This window comes from Xenia sp. Carnegie-2017, unplaced genomic scaffold, assembly GCF_021976095.1.
Source record: "Xenia sp. Carnegie-2017 unplaced genomic scaffold, XeniaSp_v1 HiC_scaffold_13, whole genome shotgun sequence".
NCBI classification, from domain to species: domain Eukaryota; kingdom Metazoa; phylum Cnidaria; class Anthozoa; order Malacalcyonacea; family Xeniidae; genus Xenia; species Xenia sp. Carnegie-2017.
Genome location: NW_025813436.1, coordinates 4540696 through 4563104, shown reverse-complemented (window position 1 = coordinate 4563104; position 22409 = coordinate 4540696). Strand labels below are relative to the sequence as shown.

At 38.1% G+C, this 22409-nt stretch overlaps 2 protein-coding genes and 1 long non-coding RNA gene across 3 annotated transcripts; 1 reads left to right on the top strand and 2 right to left on the bottom strand.

Moving 5' to 3' along the window:
• Positions 1-1209: 1209 nt before the first annotated feature.
• Positions 1210-7017, bottom strand: LOC124451110 (cyclin-Q-like). The gene is made up of 6 exons (XM_047001740.1): positions 6810-7017; positions 5968-6068; positions 3576-3794; positions 2950-3174; positions 2250-2367; positions 1210-2143 (listed from the first exon to the last, which is right to left on the bottom strand). Exons 1-5 carry the CDS (start codon positions 6889-6891, stop codon positions 2272-2274), a joined length of 723 nt encoding a protein of 240 aa, XP_046857696.1. The 5' UTR covers positions 6892-7017; the 3' UTR covers positions 1210-2143; positions 2250-2271.
• Positions 7003-7967, top strand: LOC124451128. Its single transcript, XR_006950343.1, has 3 exons — positions 7003-7218; positions 7442-7578; positions 7862-7967. It is a non-coding gene; the product is annotated as an uncharacterized LOC124451128 (long non-coding RNA).
• Positions 7968-9140: 1173 nt separating this feature from the next.
• LOC124451012 lies at positions 9141-21190 on the bottom strand. The gene is given in 14 exon segments (XM_047001653.1): positions 9141-9329; positions 9840-9924; positions 10633-10774; positions 11514-11727; positions 12577-12664; positions 13273-13436; positions 14177-14320; positions 14323-14520; positions 14639-14947; positions 15409-15435; positions 15521-15613; positions 16145-16421; positions 17236-17788; positions 20498-21190. Coding segments are annotated over 12 exon segments (1695 nt in total). The 5' UTR covers positions 16341-16421; positions 17236-17788; positions 20498-21190; the 3' UTR covers positions 9141-9294.
• Positions 21191-22409: the final 1219 nt, after the last annotated feature.

Sequence of the window (22409 nt, the reverse complement as noted above, 5' to 3'; positions counted from 1 at the left end):
GTACATATGGCAATTCTATTGTTGGTTTTTCGGAATGCGACACTTAGCATGTTTGCAGAGTAAAATCCCAAATAAAAAAAAAGAAAAGCAGCCCTGTTGCAAAAATTTCCCTAAAGAAACTAAGTCTTTTGATCAAATCTTTCTATGACTTCCCGAAGGAAGTCATTTTTTAATCGTCCTTATCGAACTCTAAGCAATAAATGCTTCATCATGAAGAAACAAGAGGAACAAATTAAGTCCAATGGCATCCATTGACATGTGGTGACTTTGTGTCATGACGCGCATGTCCTTAATCAATTTTGTCTTACTTTTTCCGTCGTTATTTGTAATAAGTCATTTCAAAATTTTCTGTCGATTTTTATGTCTACCTTCATGTCTACCTCTCGTCTACCTTCATGTTTACCTTTTGTCTACCTTCTTGTCCAACTTTATATCTACCTACGTGTTTACCTTTTTGTAGGACAAAGTCCTTACTTTATAGATTATGACATTTAAAAAATCGTGATTTGACACTCAATTTTATACATTGTCGTGTTGTAAATCAAGGCAATGACGCGCATGTCTTTGGTCATTTATTCTCATCTAATGGCGTCGAGAATATTTTGATTTTATGTTTAAACTAACAGAAATATTTCTATCATCATAAGCCGTTACTGTTGGTTGCGCACAATTAAGTTTAAGTGACAGGGGCACTTTAATAATTCCGAGCAAGGACATACAAACCCATGAAATTTCGTCTTTTTAAGATATCGTCTTCTATGTATTGACAAAGGTTTTATCAACGTTTGTGTCTTCCTTTTAGTCAACCTATGAGTTTACCTTTGTGTTTACCATTTCGTCGCAATGTGAAATCACAGTTTATTTTAATGTCGCATTCTACAAAATAAGAACTTTGTCCCACAAAGGTAGACATAAAATTAAGGTAAAAAAGAAGGTAGACACTAAAGTAGACAATCACATAAAGGTAGACACTTAGGTAGACATAAAGGTAGATATAAAGGTAGACATAAACGTAGACAAAAAGATAGATATAAGGGTAGACATAAAGGTAGACATAAACTTAGAGATAAAGGTAGACAAAAGGTAGACAAAAAGAAAGACAAAAAGCTTTGAAATGACGATTATTAAAAATCACGACGGAAAAATGGTCTTTTAGCGACCCTTTTGAATGGACAAAATTGATTAAGAACATGCGCGCCATGACCCTGATTCACCACATGGCAATGCATGACATTGTGCATACTTTATTCTTCTTCTTTCTTTGTGATAATACATATATTGCTTCGAATGCTTTCACTCGACTTGTCGCAAGCCAATATTCTTTATAAAGTTCTATCTTTTCAATGATGAGGTAAAGGCATTTGCCAAAGATCTTATTACTTAAAGCCTTATGTAATGAAAGGCAATAAATGCTGTTCTGTCAAACACTTGATAAGTTTCCATTGGCATCACATCTCTCTCGCTTGGCTGAGTGGTACAGGTAGGTGACGGATTGGTGATCACTCCTCCTCGAGTTTAAGAGCGCGTCGTTCTCTTTAGCTTTTTACAGTTCAATAAAACGTAAATAACTAAAGGTAAAGTCATGGCTAATGTAATTCCACCGTAATTGCATGGTTCAAGTGTCACAATCCATTCTCGAAAAATCTACAATACACCTCGTGTACACTATCATCTACCCTTACTATGTTCTTGACATTCACGGAACTCGTTCACCGCAAGTCTTATGCTCAACACACCGAACCCAACGACAACCGACTGACCCTCGAAGGATTCGAACCCCACTTTCGTAGCACGTCGTTTGGGTGTTGGGGTGTATCGTCCAAGAATGTGGTAATTAGCTCACGACATATAGCTATCAAAGCAAAACTAGAGAAATGTGTAGGTATACGAGAACATTTCTTTCCTGTTCCACAGCAAATGAGACGGCATCATTTATATCCTCTACTCGGCCATTGCGTGTCCTTGTCAAAAGAAACCACCGTGGGTAGTGGTGACGGCCTTCTGTAACTTCTGATCTGTCGCGTTCTTTGAATATGGTGTTCCTGACAAATCTAAGATCATTGCACACGCTTATATTCGTCAAAACATTTCCTGGAACACTTCTCGAAACCATCTCTATCTTGAATCGCAATAACTCGCTTTTCTAAAGTAAAACATAATTATTTGTGTCATTTCAAAAACACTCTCTCTATATTTTTGTTCAGATACTGCACCCGTACTTAGGTATGGAAAATTTGCTAGTTACGTACCTTAGTGTGAACGAGCTTCGCTTTACTTAACCGTTTGCTTTGTTTCAAATTCGTACACTTTTATAATTCTGCCAACAATGTCTTGTATATCTTCCTCGGTCTTGTCATCGCAAAACACCTATTGCAAATAAGACGTACAGCCCACGTTTGCCTTCACCTTACATTAATAGTTACAACTCTGACTCTAGCCTACCTCTGGCTCTAGCTTATCTCTGGCTCTAGCTTATCTCTGGCTCTAGCTTATCTCTGGCTATATCTGGCTCCGGACTGCCTCTTGCTCTAGCTTATCTCTGACTCTAGCAGACGTCGGGCCACAGCTTATCTCTGGCTCTAACATACCTCTGCCTCTAGCCCTCCTCTGGCTTAAGCTATCTTCTGGCTTTAACATACCTCTAACACTGGTATGCCTTGTTATTGATATGGCTCTAGCTAATCTCTGCCTCTAACGTACTGCTGGGTAAAGCATATTTGTGGTTCTATAGCTTACCTCTGGCTCTGGCAAACCTCTTGGTCCAGTTTCCAGTCCACTAACTAGCTTCCGCCTAACTCTGGCTCCATCTTACCTATGGTCTAGCCTATCACTGGGCCTAAAGCTACGTTTAACTAAAGATTCCCTCTGAATCCTTAATACCCGACTTATTGCAACAAGTTTTTCAAGCATCATCAAAACAAGACAATTGCGACATTCCAACATACGTACCTGCCACCATTTCTTGTCAGCGGTCTCCATTGGTATTTTCAACCCAGTGCACATGACGCAAAGGTATATGACAGCAACAGCAACGCACGCTGCAGACTCTTCTAAACACAGCGTCGTGTGAAAGAAGTCGCTCAACACACACCAGCACATTTGAGGCAACTGCGATAACTCCCACGATTCTTCCTCACACCAATCTTCAAGGCTCTTCAGATAGTGCAGCATATACTACAGAATGAGAACGGCTTCGTGTCAACAGTGGTTCCTTATTTCACATGGATACTTTTTCAAAGTTTCAATCAAGAGAGAAGATCTTGCATAGCCCCAATATTACGAGCAAATAAAGGGTTTTGAAAAGAAATTAATGGGAGACTGCCAAAAAGACGAGTGTCTTAAAACAGGGGCGCCATAAAAGACACCCAAAAATTTCTCTTGTTGCAATAAAACCACAGGAATAAGGAATCAATATTTACAAAGAAGGGACATCAGTAATGAAACGTATGTACAGAAAAGGATATCAGCAAGGATACGTATGTACAAAAGGATATCAGCGAGAATATATACAAGGAACATTAAGAATTTCTCACATCATTGATAGCATCATCAAATCATCTCTTCAACATAAAAACCTTATGCGGATTGTCCACGGCAACCTTAAAACTAAGAAGCCGCAAAAACAACAATTCGCATTTGACTATGCTGTCCCTAAGACGCCAGTACTTATCGGCAATATCAATTGGTGGTTTATTTTTGTTGAGAATGCTGTACGCCATGTTGATAAGATCTCGCAGTTTACACGGATTCTCCTCGACTTTTCCAGCAAGATAGAGCGCCGTACATCCTACGACCTGAAAGAAAAGTCCCTCTTCAGAATGTAGCAATTACATACCGCCAAGTTTCCATTCAGGCAGCATTGCCTGTAGAAGAAATGCTTACAAAAAATATGTTCCAAAAAAGAACAGCACGATTGTGTTTAACAGCTCATGCCACAGAGGTTAAAGACATGTTTCCCAACATAATTGAACACTTTTATCGCCAAAATGTGTACTGCTCTTCTCTGCTTCTGATATAATAAAAGTCTCTCAAACCAATCGAATTTCATGGCTGATCTCTGGAATCAGCGTGTGAAAATTATTTTTATGAAAGAATGTTCATCAAAAGTCACAATCAAATCGATATTAGCTTTAACATGCAGCTACTTTTAGTCGCTAAATTAAAACAAACACTCCATTTCAATCAATATGATGCAGCAGTTCACTAATATCTTTTAAACATGCATTTATTGTAACTTGTTGTGTACTACGACGTCGACTTTCTTTTGTTCTTAAGTTTTCATCAATGTTCGAATCAAATTATAAAACATCATATTGATGTTATATTATAAAGAATGGAAATTTGCATCCTACTAATCAGTAACATTTCCTTCACTGCATATCGCTTCAAAATTTGATGTACATCTTTTAATTTTTGCCAAATTGTACATGGCACATTCACCAGATGAATATATGATGAATACGCTTCAAAGGTAATGCAAAACCTTTGATATAGAATAAAAGTTCTGCACAGTCGTCGTGGACCTTTGAGGTTCATGTCTAAGTTTTCCGGAATTCAATGACGATTCCTGCTTTTCAAACTTTTTCATGTCTGCTGGACAGTTATATTAATCAAAACATACACAATAGACAGATTCATAAAATCACATTTGACGCAGTCCATTTCACCAATGGGAATTCAAATCATTACAAAAAAAACAACTTGATGCACTCACATGTGCAGTGGCATAGCAAAGAAGGCAGATCTACGGGGCTCACCACCACCCAATGAACAGAGGAAATGCCTTCACAAAAACACAAAAAATGATGGCAGAAACTAGGAAGGTGGCAATACCTCCTTGACTACCCCTGTTACTATTAATCCCAACTGCTTATGAAAGAGGAAAAGCTATAGGATAATGGAATTAGGGTGATAGATATTAAAAACCTGGCTCAATTTTTTTTGGATTTGGGGTGAATTTAGCATGACAATAATAGCATGGGTTGTAGACATCTCAAGATTCTGATCAAAGTATTCCTATTTTAGATACTAAATTTACTTAAGTCAGGTAATGACGATTTTTCGTAATTATTTAGTTTTTTGAAAATCATAAAGTAGGTCAACTTTTTTCACTAAGAAATTTTGAAATTGAATTTAAGGATTTTGACAGCTACTTGTGTTTAAGTAATCATTAAGATTCATGTTTTCCTTTAACAAATGACTTTCAGAGTTTTAAATATAAATATCAAAGCCCAGCAAAGTGCTTTTAAAAGAGCCATTTAATGCATAAAAAGAGATATTTATTTAAAAGTGTAACGTTTCGTCTTGACTCTCAAGACATCATCAGACAATATTGAATTACAAGTATAGAGGGATATATATATAATAGCTATTTACATAATATTAAATTACATGGTGGGATGAAAATGTGTTAGTAAATATTGGATAAGATGGTATGACGTAGGATAAGTAGAAACATGAAAGAAACAAAAACACAAAAACAAAACACAAACAATCACAAAGTATACAGACATGAGGACGGACGAAATTAGATTAAAGCAACTGAAGGACAATGGAGGTTCCTTGGATGTTAAGAGATGGTTGCATTTTGTTGATTAAGAGGCTTTCGTGAATAAGAAGTTCTTGTGAGTCTGAGCATGAAGAAAGTATTTTAAAATCCTCGAAGGTGGCAGTGTGTCCTGTGGATTTAAGGTGTGATAGTATGGAGGAATGATAGAAATGTTTAGAAAGTTTACCAGTCAAAGGGGTGATGCTCAAATGCTCAGAGTTATGCAAAATCACACCTAAACAACACATAAAATCAGGATCAAGAGACAGCGGGAAAAAAAATTTCACAGATGGGGCATGCCCCATGCCCCCCCTACCATCTTCGACATTCAAAAGTATGCCCCAAAAAACGTTATGTCTGGCTGCACACATGATGTGTCAAATTAATAATTAACTACACATCTCAGTAGCGATACTTACATTGGCATCAAAATTGTTAAGGTCATCTATCGCTGCCATAAATCTGTGATACAAAACACATGCAGATGCAATTGTCACTTCGGATAACTTCAGATAATTACCTACAGATGAAAACAAATAACTTCATAAAAATATGCATCAAAATTCTAAAACCTGCAAGGCAGAGATTGGGATGCAAGAAAATTTAAAAAATACACAAAATGCTTTTTCAGTTTATTATAGCAATCTGTGGTGCTTAATTCTTTCACAATTGTCACTTTCATGACTTTATATCTTCTACACAAGTGGGCATCACTGCAAAACTATATGTTACAGTGGGGGGGGGTAGCAGTGAGGTAGAGGGGTAGCAGGGAGGTAAAGGGGTATCAGGGAGGTAAAGGGGTAGCAGGGGAGAAGACATTTGCCCCAAAACTTCTCTGCAAAATTGACACAAAATATTTCACGTAATGGAACACACTGCCATCACTGCCTGATATTTTGAACACATTTGCATAAAACAGAGAGCCACTGAATTATTAAAGCTCAGTAAATCACCACATGGCTGACACGTGTTGTATTTGCTGCCCCAAATGAAAGTCGATAATGCCGTAATATACTTTGAAAGAGGCACGTTGCAATTCTACATTGCTGTAGCAATTGAGCATGTCACTAGAATTGAAATCATTCAATAGAACGTCTGCATCTAACAATACAATGATACAATCGCCAATAATGAATAAATAACAATTCAATCGCCATTCGCCAGTCGCCACTATGTGCTGCTAACTGCATAGAAGCTAACTGCTGCTAACTGTACGAAGAAATCTAAATTCGCAACTTTGAAACCATTGAAAGAAACATACCTGTTTCCTTGATGAACAAAGTAGCAGCAAAATGATTTTCAAGCTGCAAACGTCCTTGACATTTCGTTTTAATATATTCCATCTTCTTCTAATCAAAGTTTTAAATCGTGCTTCGATGACAAATAAACATATAGTTACTGATACATGAAGTATGGCAAAAGCCAGTTCTTATTTCGGTAATTTTAGTGCGACATTTTTATCCGGTATAATCATTTATACTGGAAAACCAAAAACCATTCAAATTTCAAAAATATAATATTTTTTCACATATTTTTCGGCCTGTTTTAAGTTAAGGTTTGAACTCAAGTTATTGGCATATTCTCACAAGCCGAACCGTGATGCTTCTTGCTCAGGAAATCAAAGTGTTCTCAAGATTTGTCAGTGGCCTAAGACAACGAGCGAAGGGATAGTGAGTATTGTCTGTTATTTGTTATGTCGACTTAAAAATTGAAACGTCCGCGGTTTATTTGGCTTGAAGAAATATTAACTTTATTTCATCTCATGCCACATCTATAAGTTGAATCTATCAAGGCAATCTTCATAGCTGATTTTCTTGAAGAAGTTCGTGCAAAACCCAAGAAAAACAACACAACCCAAGGACCACCAAACCATTAACCCTATCTTGTTTGCAGCACCTGGACAGCAGTTGGCTGGGGGTCTTTGGCGGGCGCTGTTGGTCTTTACATGACAGATTGGAAGCTTGTGATGCAGTATGTTCCCTTTGTCAACAAGAAATACGATCATGAAATACCGAGCTAACAATTGGCCGGTGAGTTTCATGTAGAACAAATAGCAGTGTCGTAGCAAATGTATAGAAAAGAAGAATTTAGTAAATAATTTCCAGCAAAACAAGTTATGAGAAGTTAAAGAACCAAAATCATCTTGTGGAATTTCATTCCCCACCCCCAATAGCAAATGCTTGCTTGTTTGATGGCTGTCCCCCCCTCGACTTTTATCATGTTCCTAAGGTGTTTTCCTGTTAAATCCAACTATTGGGAAATTGTTGACAAGTTTAGGCATCATTTTTAATTGTGTGCTTTCATTATTTTCAGGAACATTAATGCAAATGCAAAATAAAGGATGAAACTGTATCATAATCAACAGCTTGGTTTTTTATGTTGTTCAATATTTAAATAATATAATATTTCCTTATCAAAATGAATTGTTTAATTGAATCAACAAAAACTAAAATCATTTTTAGTTTTTTGAGCGAGTGAAATCACATTGGGGCTGAAAGGTAAGTGTGCAAGCTGTACAAAAATACAAAATGTTTAAGATTTTGCGAGTTTGGTGTTGAGTAAGTGTGCCCACTTGCTGGTGAAAATAGAAACTGCAAACAAAAAACAGCCAACAATATATTACATTGAACAGTACCAACCTAACTCTGTTGAATTTTTTATTCAATGCATTTCTTCTTATGCTATTGATTATCCTCAATGACAGCCAGTCAATTGCCTTTTCTAATTAATAGGACCACTGCGCTTTCTAGCAGTAGCCTTTAACTAACTGCATAGCATTGAGTTGCACTGCGAGGCGTTCCAATTGTTTGCAGATGCTGGCGTCTAGTGATGAAGAGAAGTCTGCAGTTCTATTCCAATAATTGCATCCAGCTTGAGGTGCAGGACAAGTCAGTAGACAGCCATAACTCACCAAACAGAAAAATTGCTTAAAAAAATGAACTCTTCTTGTATTATGCTTTTGCTTGACTTCGAACTCTTTGTTCAATCGAAATCTTGAAGAACTATCGTCACGTTTTGAAAATGAACTGTAGACAACGAGTACCTTGAAAAAAATGCCATTTTCCAATTTTGATTCTTTACCGCCTTTACAATCATAAAAACTATCCGGCGAACGAAAATGTTCTTTATCAGTCTTTCAGTCACTTCTATCGCCGAGCGGGAAAATGAAACGGCCTTAAAATGTTAACTAAAAATTGGTATTGTGTTAAAACATATTCCTATTTACAAGTGATCTTTGATCAACCATCAATTATATACACGATTACGTAGGTTTCTCGTATTATACCAGCTAATACACATTTGTAATCAGGTTTTGTCTGATCAAGTTTTCCAAGAACATCTCGGTGTAAACCGAAACGAGCGCGGAAGTGCGCAACTAAAACTACTTCGATGTGCGTGTATAAGACAAGGCAAACGCCTGGCTACGTGGAGCATGTTACATCCCTTCCCGACTTGTACCTAACCCACCGTCCTCGACTGTAGTAATGTGCACTCTCGCAATTTCCAAAGATCGCGAAGAATTTCGGACCACTCAAGTTTTTCGTGATGCATTTTTTTCTATTGTAAAAATAACGAGGGACTAAATAAAAGATAGAAAAATACATGAAGATTTAATTTGAGAACATTTTATGTATCTATTTCGATTGTAAGTCCGCATGAAAAATGAGAGTTCTTTTTCGGTACATCTGTACCGTAGCAATCACCGGTCTACAGTGCCCTTGACGGTAGCAATCTGATGATGAAAATCAAGTCCTTATATTCTCCAGTCTTGAATCTTCATCTGGAGTGATATGAAGAAACATGAGCTAATAAATACTCCAGTTTCGAGTCTTCGTTAGAAACTTGAGTCGTTTATACACTCCTCTTAGGTGTCTTTGTCAAGAATGATCTGATGTTAAAACCTGAATCGTTTATATACTCCAGTCTAGTCCCCTCATCAGGAAAGATCGGGTATCGAAACTGGTGTCTTTTATTTACTACAGACCGGTGTCTTCATCAGGAATGATCTGATGCTTCGTCTTGAATCCTTAAATACTCCCGTAGAAAGTATTCAACCGTAGCAACTTAATGTTCAAACTTGAATCCTCGTATTTTCAATTCTAGTGTCTTCAACATGAGTGATCTGTTTGGAAAACTCGAGTGCTGACGTACTTAGCGCCTTCATCAGTAGCAATCTGATGTGGAAACTTGAGTTCTTACGTATGACAGATAAAGTTATATTTTGCGACAAGCAATCTTTCACAACAATTAAAACTACAGTAAATGCGATACGCGAGTTAAGTTTGTTTACCTAAGCTAGAACGAACTCCTTTTATTTTCATTTCGAACAAACTTCTTAAATCCTCCACAGTCACCTCGATACCTTCAACTGTTACCTGTAAATAATCATACAAAATAATGGCGATGTGCACCATTTTCCCGACTGAGATCGCGCGGTTATAGAAACTAAGGTGATTTTAAAATACTTGTACACTCCAGTCTAACAACTTTGCTGAAATGATCTGATGTTAAAACTTCAGTCATTATTATTGTTCCAACAAAATATTTTCATTTGGATTGATAAGATTTCTGTCGAATTCTTTCAGTGTCTTAATTATGTCTTAACTATGTGGTAATTTGTGTCTTTACACTCCAAGCTAGAAGTGTCTTTGTTCGGAGTGATCTAATGTTGGACCGTAGTCTTTTATAAAGTCCAGTCTAGTTTCTTCATCAGAGCTGATCTGATAGTTGAAACTGCAGCCTTTGGTACAGTTCAGTCTAGTATCTACATCAGGAGTGATCTAATGTTGAAACTGGATTTTTCATATAATCCAGTCGTGTGTCCTGATTGGGTAGTGACCTCAAGTTGAAAAACTGTAGCATGTTCCAGTCCAGAGATACTAGTCATGGAGGATCTGATGTTTTATGTCGAATTTCATCTAAATTTAGTCGACGGTCCTCATTGAAAACGAACAGATCTCAAATATTGAATACTTGAACACAGCAATTTACACACGAAACAGGATACATATACACCCGGGGTGAAATACATCATGGACAATAAAAAACGTTATCGCAGGCTCATAAATATTGTTAGAACTTACCTTTTTCCCAGAAAGCGAAATGTATTTGAAATTGGCACTGCCCGTGTGCGTTCTATTTCGTAAGCACTTGTCTTCTGCAGAGGATGGATGTTGGGTAACATTCATAGAATAATTGCCAGTGACATTCAGTGGACTAGTTCTGCTATTAAAAATCACAAAGTATCAAAAAGTTGAAGAACGAGCAACAACAATAACCTATCTCCAAGTAGACGCACGACGTAGTATGAAGTGAAAAAAGGGGATGTTTTAAAAAACTATCTCCAGCTAGCTTAGTCTTGAATACCATTCACTGCTTGGTCATAAAAACGATTATCATTGTTCCCTGCTTCGTCTTCAAAGATTTCCTGCTAGTCTTCAAAAATATGTTATGCATGATATGTAAAACTATTCCTGAAAAGTCTTGAAAACTATTTCGTGCTTGATCTTCGAAACTATTCAGGAACGACGAAGATCGATGATTGAGGAGGGGGTTCATACTTATGTGTGCATGTTATAATTCGTAGAAAACAATGGATTTCAAAGGAGCTTAATACAGCATATCATGCATACATGAATAATAGCCCCCCCTCTCAATTAACGACCTTGGGCAGTCCTTACTATTCCTTTCCGGGTCTTCTGAAGAATCCCCTGCTTTTAGTCTTGAAAAGTGTTCCCAGCTCAGTAATAATATTTGTTAACAACAAGAGTGAGAATTAACTAACTCCAGAAAAAGCAAAATCACACTGTTTTTTGGGCATCGTAACAATCATGCCTTTAGCTAAACATTACAGTGTGGTACACGACCTAAATGAGGTCATATACCAGATTGGTGCCATTCATAAAAACATCAATCAATCAAAACTACAATTGCGTTAAACTGGGGAAAAATCATACAAACTTACGACGACGTTTCGCTTATGTCACATCCGACGCAGTTATCTTGATGAAAAGAGCACAAAAAATTTCTCCCCGAGTTATATCTCCTGTAAGTACCACTAAAATAGTAATAAGCCACGTTGCATTTGCCGTCGATGACGAAGAACTTGGGCCCGCGAATACCATACGCTGGACGACCACCGACTGCGCACCGATCGATGTTCAGATAATAGCGATCGGCTAAGAGGCAATTAAGGAAATCAGTCAACGAAAAATTCGAATTTTACCTTGAAAATTTTCTACATCTCGCACATAAGGACTACGATCCTACCAAGGTCACAAGAGAAAATCAAGGACTGCGAGTGGAAGGAGAAAGGAAATAGTTTGGTAATGATTGTATGTTATAGTTTAGTACACGCCTAGTAGAGTTTGTTATTGTTAATTTCTTGCTATTAATCGAGCGAGTACAAGGTAGTTCTCAATCTGGGCGGTTACCAACGAGTAATCTTGCTGAATAGCGAGTGAAACTGATTATAAACTTTTCAAGGCTACTTTCAAAGTTGGGTGTTATCGAATTCAGGAGACGGTATACGTGCTTTATACATCATGAGTGACTACATTCTTCACTTGGGGTTTAGTCATTTAACATACCTATAATAAGTGCTGTGTTTCAGCATATGGGACTCGTTCACTTAAAATTTATAACAAAAAATCTCGGTAGAGGGAACTTTCTGTCTGTGTGGTGTTTTATGTACGATGTATTTCGGACCTACTTTCTAGTAGGCAGTACTTTTTAGTAAGGACCTACTTTCTAGTAGACATTACTTTCTAATACGGACCTACTTTCTAGTAGGCAATACTTTCTAATACGGACCTTCTTTCTAGTAGGCAATACTTTCTAATACGGACCTTCTTTCTAGTAGGCAATACTTTCTAATACGGACCTACTTTCTAGTAGGCAATAGTTTCTAATACGGACCTACTTTCTAGTAGGCAATACTTTCTAATACGGACCTTCTTTCTAGTAGGCAATACTTTCTAATACGGACCTCGCACCGGGCTGAACTTTTACGTTATTTTATTACTTACTAGAATCGTTCTTTTTCCGCACATACTTCTCATCGAGCTTGTCCTGAAGTTTATCGAATGTAAATTCGATTCCGTTAACGCGAGGAACCTAAATCGAGGGAAGAATCTCCAATTGGTCATAATTATCCATTGATTTGGCAAGGAGGAAAGTAGTAAATGAAGTTGATCATAACCCCAAGCCGGCTGATTGGCTTCTTTCCATGCTAAAGGCTGAACCTCACTTAGTCTAATAACCACCTCCTATCCTGGTGGTTAAATCCTCCAATCACGAAGGTTGGACGATTCCTAGCCTGGTGGTTGGTAACTGCCTAGCCTGGTGGTTGGCTACCTTTTAACCTGGTGATTGGACATCTCTTAGTCTGGTGGTTTGCTACCTCCTATCCTGTTGATTGGACGTCTAGTTTAATGGTTGGTTACCTCCAATCCAGAAGGTTGGACAGTAAAGAATTTTTATACAGCTAAAGTAAATTATGAATGCTAGTTGTAAAGCTGTACTGTACTTCCTTAAATAATCAGCGAAGCTTCAGAAATTATGTATCCAAACATTTCCAACGACGAGCAAGAAACGCGACTATTAGCACGTTAACAAAACCTTTTTCGAACATGATTTGAATTGAAACTTCCCAAATAGAGAATGAACGCAAGCTTGGCAAGCCGTAATAACAAGAAACCGTTGTGAGAAAAACGGAAACTTACCTGGAAGTTGAAAGTTGTAAATGTGAACGACGACGTCGAATCGTCGACGGAGCCCATGGAGCACCTCCAGTATCGGTATGCAGTAAGTGGAGCATACACCTGATACAAAAACACACCAAGGAGGCCGAGGAAGATAAAAAATATCAGCAACTTCAAACCAATACCTGAAACAAAGCGAAGAAATACGTGAACAGCCAAATCTATACCAAGCGTAATCAGCAATCCAATTGAAAAAAATTTTCCGGTTCATTCGAATAGTAAGTATTCCACCTAAACTGGCTGGTATATTGTCTGAAGTAGTATCTCACCCCAATTACAACATAACAAAAACACGTGGTTTGTGACGAAGGGCCTAAAACAAATATACAAGATACCTGACTCCGAGAGTTACGTTAAACGAAGCCGTTATTTCACTTTTGGTTAGTCAGAAAACAATCTTAACTTTGCATCAAATGTCGAAAGTTTAACACGTGGAGTAAACACACGATGGCGTTCGTCAAACTTTGATGGATTACTATGAAACACAACACGCGTTGACAGGGAAGGACATGTTTACATTTCGAACATCTACACGTAATAACCGACTGTACAGTGGCTAACGCTATTTGCAAGGATGGCAACTTTCAGAAATCTCAAATATCCCTTAAAAAGGCGGAGAGCTAAAATGAATCCATAAAATTAATATCTTAGCTAAGGGAATATAGTTTTCATTAAATAATGGCCAATAATTAAGGGTGCAAGCGACATTCAAGTTGGGTCGTACTGTGTAAATTTGTTTCGAAATATTTACACAGCACGAGCTAGCCTTCGAGCTGTAAGCATGATAAAATGACCATCATATGAACAGGACTGTACGAGCTTCTGGTGGCCACCCACAGGTCCATAACGCTAACTTCAATCTCACCTCTAACAATAATTCGCTTTGCAGTAAAAATCTTCTTGTCTACATTTCCAAGAACGTCAACGCGCATGTCACTAAGAGCCTTGGTCGTGTGCTGCGTCTGAATACTCAGGAGAATGGAAACGAAACACGAGACAAGACTGACTCGTCTGGACTAACGTTGTTCACCGTTTCCAGCGATTGACCAATCAGTGTAAGGTCTTGTGACGTCACTTGTTTGATCACGTGTTCCGGCATAGCCATTCCCGGATATGAATTTATGGATGCATAGATACGCTCGCCATTTTCAACGACACCTCTCACCTTGACTTTGACCACGCCAATGACGCAAACAACATCTGTGCGCTCTGAAAATACAGAAAAGTCTCTTGTGATTGGTGAATTCCCAGAACAGCCGGTAAAACTAGCATTTAAGCGTGAACACAGCTTCGTTTCAGATGCAAATAAACAGAGCAACATATTCACCTTTATCATCGTCCCCAGGAGTTTTTCCTTCGATCCAAGCGGAACGGCTTATCACACCCGCCAACTTGGCGTGAGGTGCATTGTCGCATGTCAGCTTCCGTATCTCGCTGCTTCCGTCCTCTGGATTCTCGAAGAAGCCAATCAAATCGCCTTCCTCCAGCTGCAGACTGTTCGAAAAGCCCTTCAGTTTGAAGTGATACGCGATGTCGCCACGTGGCGTCTGAATGGGATTGCTGACTTTCAGCTGTTTGATGTTCGCTGTGGTCGCCTCGAGGTGATCCGTGATCACTTCGGGAAATATCGACGAGCCTACAGGGTTCGAGAATCTTGAATAAGAAATCATAATCACAATCCACGACGGACGGGCAAGAGAAGCAAAATCGCGAGCAAGTAAAAGTAGAACTTCTCATTTCAAAGGCAACTACTCTACCACCATTTGCTATTGAGTATCACCAATTGAGTATTTTCATTGAAACATTGAAATTAAAATAAATTATTAAACGCGCATTCATTGACAAAAAACAAATAAAAATTTTTAAAAAGGTCCTAACACTTCCATTACCCAAGGTTCACTCAACCGCAAACCTAAAACTCACAATGGCCAGAGGCTCTTGCAACATTAGCTAGGATAACGATGCACCCCCTTGGAAAATCGGCACCTCTCCAGTCAAATGAGCATTAACCCCCTACTAAGTACTTCTAATCCTCTAACCAAAAACCTTGTACGGGCAGAAAGCTCAAAACGTCGTAAAAGTGAACAGAATACTTACCGTTACTAAGCGGACTTGTCGTAATATCTACACATAAAACACAGCAAAGAACATATTTAACTTTCTATGGAATTATGACAAAATGACAAAAATCAACTGTTAAGTGTTTTACCTTGTTCGTCCATTCTTAGACGCTTTACCGGTCTCTTTGTCAGTTCTGGCTCAACTTTGACAGTTGGCTTTTCGCACTCTTCGTAAGAAATTTCTGTATCAAGAAAATGTGGAAAAGTCTGTTGTCTCTCTCGTAATATGTATTGACTAAGCTAAGACCTTGTTTACACTTTGAATAGAATAATTTAAGGGACTGAACTTTCTTCGTATAGTCTGACTGACAACGTCTGCATCAAACATCAGGAGTGAAGAGTCTAGTGCCCTCATCAGGATTGATGGGACATTGACGCTTAAGGCCTTACACCTCCACTCTTGTGTCTTCATCAGGAGTGGTAGAAGATTGAAGTCAGACCTTTTATATCATCCAATGAAAAATTGCACCGAAAATCTTGTGCCCAAACCCCCACTACTTTCACTTGCTTCAGACGCCTCTGCTCATCAGATGTCAGATGTTTAAACTAGTGTTTTTATATGCTTCCAGAGGTAATTTGACTGCCAAATTGTCCTCAAACAATTCAACATCTGCAACAAGAGTCGTCTATTTTTGAAAGTTAAACCTGCATATACACCAGGAGGATTAATGATGTGTGCTACGAGCAAAGAAACAATAATGATATTTCCTTACCGGCTGTCTTTGGTTTGCTTTTCACTTGAAACGAATCGCTGTAAAATGTCCTCCAATTGTTCGCATCTTTAAAAAGCAGCTTCAGTCCAACGCGAAAAAGATTGCGCTCCTCACCTTTAACCTTCGAGAGTTTATAAACCTCGCTGCCTGCGTCGTCTAGATTCACTTTAATCCAATGATCATTTTTGTCGGTCATGATATTCAGCAATACTTGTCCGACGTTGTCTTTGATAATATGCGCAGCATCGGGTGACCGCTCAACGAATGCGGACTTTGCCTGTTGTGCCAGCAAATAGTTGGTTCATACGATTTGTAAGATAGTAAAAGCAGGGAGGTAGCAAATGAGAAATAGTCTTGGGATGGGGTGACATATGGAGTGAGATGAGCTGTGATGTGGTGAAATGTAGTGGGGTTAGTTGATATGGGGTGACATGTAGTGAGGTGAGGTGGCAGAAACATGGAATAATGTTGAGGTGGGGTGAGGTGAAATGCAGTGAGGTGAGGTTAAATGGGGTACACGAGGTGGGGTGAAATGACGATGGGAGTGGCTAGCTCATGTTATTGACATATGGGCATTAGAGTTGCCAAAAACAGGTCTTTGTTAAACTTTGTAAAAAATTGTCTCGTAGGTTTTAGTCCAATCGTGTAATCTTAAAGTATATGGATGTCGAATTTGAAGACAAAAAATCAACAAAAATATTGATTTCCATGTACTTATTCAAGGGCATATTTACGGAGATGTCGAATTAAATGTATATTATTTGAGTTTGCCATCAGCCAGTCACTTTAAATCCTAATCAGATCTCTTTAAATCGTCATCCAAGCACCGCTAACTAACCGTTCTGACTTTCCCAATTTCTCAAATAACACAACCGAATAACAATGCGAAGTTAATTCAAAGTCTAAAAGTGGTTTGCAAAGTTCGCGCTTCATCCAATCATAATGACCTTCCATCCAGACTTGGTAATTTGATTGGATGACATGCGAACTTGGAAACCACCACGAAAGTGACTGCAACAAAGGTTTTATGATTTTCCCGTATCTCATATAACAATCTGTTTCGTCGAAAATAATGATTTTAGGAAACATACTTGCACTTTGTCGGGATCTTCCAAATATATTCGAACAAATGCGGAAGCATAATCCAGTCTTTGTTCTGACTTTCCTTGTAGGCGACACTGTCCTTTTCATAGAACGTCTTGAGATCCACAAAAGTGACAAATGCCGAGTCCACTTGCGCTTCCAACGACTTCGGCTTTTCGAAAGACGGTATTTTCGCCGGGGGAAACAAACTTTGCGTTAAAGGGTTGTCGATGTCATTTTTGTTCGCCTCGTACGGAGGAGGAAGCGGAAGAACACTCGATTGGTTCTGCACAGGCATTTGATAGTTTCCTTGTGGGTTGACCGGTTGAAAATGGTTCAATCTCGTTGTGCCTTGGTTAGACAGAGCGGGGATCGACGCAATGTGATTGGACGCCACGGGATATTGCCTGTTGTATAACTGAATGTGTTCCATTTGGTTTTGGGGTGCAGTCTGATTGTGGTTCACATCCTGAAGTTCCAATACTTGATTTAAGTGACCATTATTGTACGATGCTTGTTCGGCAGCAGTCAGCATACCGTATAGTTCTTCAAGTGCCGCTCCTACAGCAATTTGCACGAATTAAATACTACATTTGACGACTTACAGAAGGGAAGACGTCAACGATACATGTGTTGCGTAAACGTCTAAGGTAACATCATAAGAACCAGTCAGAAACATAAGATTCCCCCATATTAGTTAAAAACGGATTTCAACCATTTTCAAACATCATTTTTAATTTTCATCAAGCAGACGTTGACACCTGAGGAGTAGTCTGCCGAAATGCATCGTGTCGTTTAATTTAGAACTATTGGGCTAGTGCTCTTTACTTAAAACAGTTCTTTTAAGAACTATCAACTTATAACATCATTCTTAAAAAATCTTGCTTACACCAAACGGGTGTTCTTAAAGAATTACGTTGGAAATCGCGACGTAATTTAAGCAGTCGATATTATATTCTTATGTCTGTTTACACCTAAATAAAAATGCACTCAAAACATTCGCCAAGCACAAAAGATTTTCCTCAACACAAACGTCGAATTAAAAGCTTATTATGAATAACATTTACTGGCTAACTTCGCTTCGAGAACCTTATTGCATGACATGTGGGAAAAACAGAAAACAAAGAAGACGCAACTTTCTAAGGTGCTTGCGAACATCAGTCAAGCTACTCAAATGGAAAGTCAATTTACGCAGTTTGCCGAAAAAAATAGTGGAAATGTCTCGAAAGACCTCGAAATTTCCAGTTTCCGTAGTATTTGTACGGCTAATGTACAAATTATGTACAAAATCCCTGCTCTAATTCTTTAAGTTCCTCAAATTGAACGATGACGCAGAATTGTTGAGAAAGTTCCACTGGTGAAAAATGGAACCCGCATAACTTAATTACAAATGCGTTGAAATTATTATCTGCGCCTCCGCGATTTGTTAGTGTTTATACAGTCAAAACGCTAAAAAAAGCTACTAGTACCATCATAATAAACTGATTTTCGTCTCAAATTTATCACGCAAGAACTTTCTAAAGTCATAAGCGACATAATCCGAGTTATATAAGCCACAAAAACGTAATTATATTTTTTTACAAGTTGCGACAAGCATTTATGAACTACCGTGAAAATAAATTAAACCGGGCAGAACAAAAAGCTATTGCAGACTAAATTATCTTAAGCAGATTTCATTTGTGATTTCAGTTAATGCGTTTGTAACTATTTGCCTGTTGCTAAGAGACTGCACAACCACGCCCATTCATGAAAAAGGCAAGTGCGTGAATAGCACTAAAACTAAATGCAATGAGCTTAGCTAACAATGTTTCGTCATATCGCAGCAGGCTATCTCCAAGTCACGTGAACTATGACATCACGGAAACTGACTTTCAGAATATTCGCAAGACAGCGAAACAAAATGCTTCCTTGTGAGGAGATGAATTTTAAGATGAGCAAACGAGCACTGTTTTGCTGGCATTGCTTTGGTGAGTTGATAAAAAAAGTAGCAACTGTTTGTGGGTACCTACACTCCCCCCCCCCATTGAAATTATCAGTCAACCCACATGTCATACTTCAGTAAATACAACTTGATAATTGATTGCTTGAGCAACATAGAGTAGAGACTGAAGTGTGCTGACAACAGTTACTACAATGTGAGATCAGGCATTCCCCAACTAAACTAAATTCACACACCCCCAGTTATCCATTAAGGCTATCAGTTGTTATTACCATCAGTTAGAAGAGGTCAGCAGTTTTTAATAGATAAATTTCAAGAGTGGTTGCAAACTAATACAATTTGCAAAATAGTGCCAAAAAGGAAATGAAGGGAGATTGCTTTTGGGAGAAAGGCCATCTTCCTTTCAAAGATATGCATATCATGTTAAGATTTATATTATGTATAGTCTCCGCTATCCTTCACTGAAGCCTCTTGGGGAAAATAAAACAAAACTAGAAGTAGAACTACCACATTGACAAGTCGCAAGACCATTAAAAAGCCTTTGAGACACTCCCGAACCTGCTGGGTTGAAGGCTCCACTAAAATGTCTTATTAGGTTTATCCTATATTTAGCTTCCCACATTGCGTTGAAAGGTGTTTGAAAATGTCGGGTGCCATGTTTGGTATTATATACTCTACAGGAGTAATCATTGAGAAAACATCTTAGCAAATGATTATTTCCCTTTATAAAAGTAATTTGGTCATCACTAGGCAACCTCATGTAAACCAACAAATCACTCTATCTGAGCCCCCACTGAGATGGAAAGGTATTTACTGCAAATGTATTTGTTTGCTCATTCACTTTGGAAAAACAACAACGATCAGAATTAATTTTCTTAAGACGTGTAAATAGTTTTGGGTAATTGGGTATTCTAACGCTTAAGACATTTACTTAGTCACGAGATTCTAACTTCGAACATCTGTCAGATTGTCACAATTTTGCCAATTACTGTAGCAAATCAAGGAAAATAGACAATGTACTACATTCAGCCGCGTCAAACATTTAAAAATACCTCCAATAACAATGGTATTGGTTTTGAATTTCCAAAGAATAGCGTCTTGCCTGCCGATGGCATTGTTTTAAGCTATTTCGAAATGTAAATAAATCCAAAAACGAGCAGTTGTAATGACCTATGATTTAATAACCAGAGTCGATTAAGGCCTTCTCGTCTAAATTAGCCCCTTATATTCGCATAAATGCATAAAAGACAAAACGTTAATATTGGTATTCTTTCGTAAAGTTACTAAATAGCTGTACTTTAATCTACACAATAGTTTCAAATGAGTTGTACCTTCATCGATGCACCACACGTCTTGATCAGAAGTCGGAAAATGAGGCAGAGGGTCAAAACTTATGCCGTCTTTACTGCCCAAAATACGATCCATTTTTGCTTCGATTCGAAAGAAGTTTCCGTATCAAATATACCACTGCAAACTTCCAAAATGGAATTTTTCATTGAACAACTTCCATTCACTCTTTCACACCATATAAGAAAGTCTCATTCATCACGTCAAATGCTTCGAGCGAAGCGGATAACCTTCCTATAATGGGCCAATATACTGAAGCCAACTTTCCAGCGTGATTTTACACCTGTACTCTTGCCTCACGACGGTTGAATAAACCTGCCACACTCCTCGAATCCAAGCAAGTTTCTTTTAATCGTACGCGGACAAGAAAACCGTCAAACTCGAAGAAAACAGACTCAGATAAGTTGGTGATTTATTATTTTCGCTGCGTTCAGTACAAAGTCAAGGAAACTCGGTTAATTTTCTCCACCAACTCTTCCTGTATCTATTTCCTGGCCAATCACGGAGCCGTATTCACCATGCATGACATCACTAACATCACGCAAATATTGCATTTTAAATTAATTAGGTGATAATATTTCCGAAATCTTCGTGGGTGCCGTTTGTTCGAGTCAATATTCTAAAGTTACGAGAGCGCCTGACACGTCGTCATAGGCTCTGCTTCAAAAATGACGAGTTTTTGATTTTTTTTCATTTGAGGTTTCGAAAAATGTCGGAAATTCATGCTGTGTTGGACCAACCCACTTGACGTGGGCGAAATATCCATAACGAGTTCCTTTGAAGACAACCACTTTGGCTTTTTCCTGTTTTCACAAGCTTAAGCCCAGCCGTTTATCACAGAGAACTGCAATCGCCCGAAGCAAGATATTTTTCGTGTTAAGTAAAATTCAACGAAAATTACAAAGCTGTATCTTCATAGTCCGTGGCGTGCAACTAAACAAGTTATAGTTTCTAGTTGGATTTCAATAAGCAAAGTTTCATCAGTAGACAAAATAGTTTAGTTATCTCGACGTGAAGGAGATCATAAAATGGCAAAATGTTCGTGTGTCGTTCGCTGAAATAGCGTGACTCGTAAAAACAGCTTGAACAATAACAGGTGCATTTATGCCCATAATTGCATAATACAGCTAGCTGTATCAGATATTACGCACATTAAAACTTTTTTCAAGACAGAAAACGTCATCTACGTTTGTTACTAGTCAACAATAGTCATATGCAAATTGTAAATAATTTTTTTTAATTAAGAATGAAACATCGAATAACAATTTTCCAACAGTAGAATGTGATAAATGTTATCGCACAGGTTGAATGTCGCAAATGACTGCTTGTTCGAGAAATTTTACCCGGAATTCAATGAAATGGCTAGTTCATCAAATTCTTTTAGCAATTCGCGGCTTCTTTTGTCGGTTCCAATCGACCTTGTCCCTCAACCCACATGACCGTTCAGGTTTTAGAACAAACAGAAAAACCTACGGGCGCAAACAATCGTTCAATAAAGCGATCTTTATAACATTTCTCATACAACAACGTTTTATAAATACAAGACTTTTCTTAGGTATGTGCAGTGCTGAGTTAGTAAAAAGCGAATGACAAATGATTTTTTTGACTATTGACAATGCAGAAAGTGCGATCTTAGGTCATAACTTAAACTTAGAGTTTAATTTACAACTATGTTTTATTTATGTATACACTGATGTTATGTTTTATTTTATATTTTATAAAATTGTCGTCTGGTGAAGAAAGATTGCAGGCATCGACTCTTGGATTGATACATTCGATTTCTTGGTGAAAAATTCAAAAAAACAACGCTTTCTTAAGCTCACGCACAGTAAAAATTTTGTTTCTTACCGGTGGCGTAAAGTCAGTCCGCTTATTCACCCCTGCGAAGCAATTTTT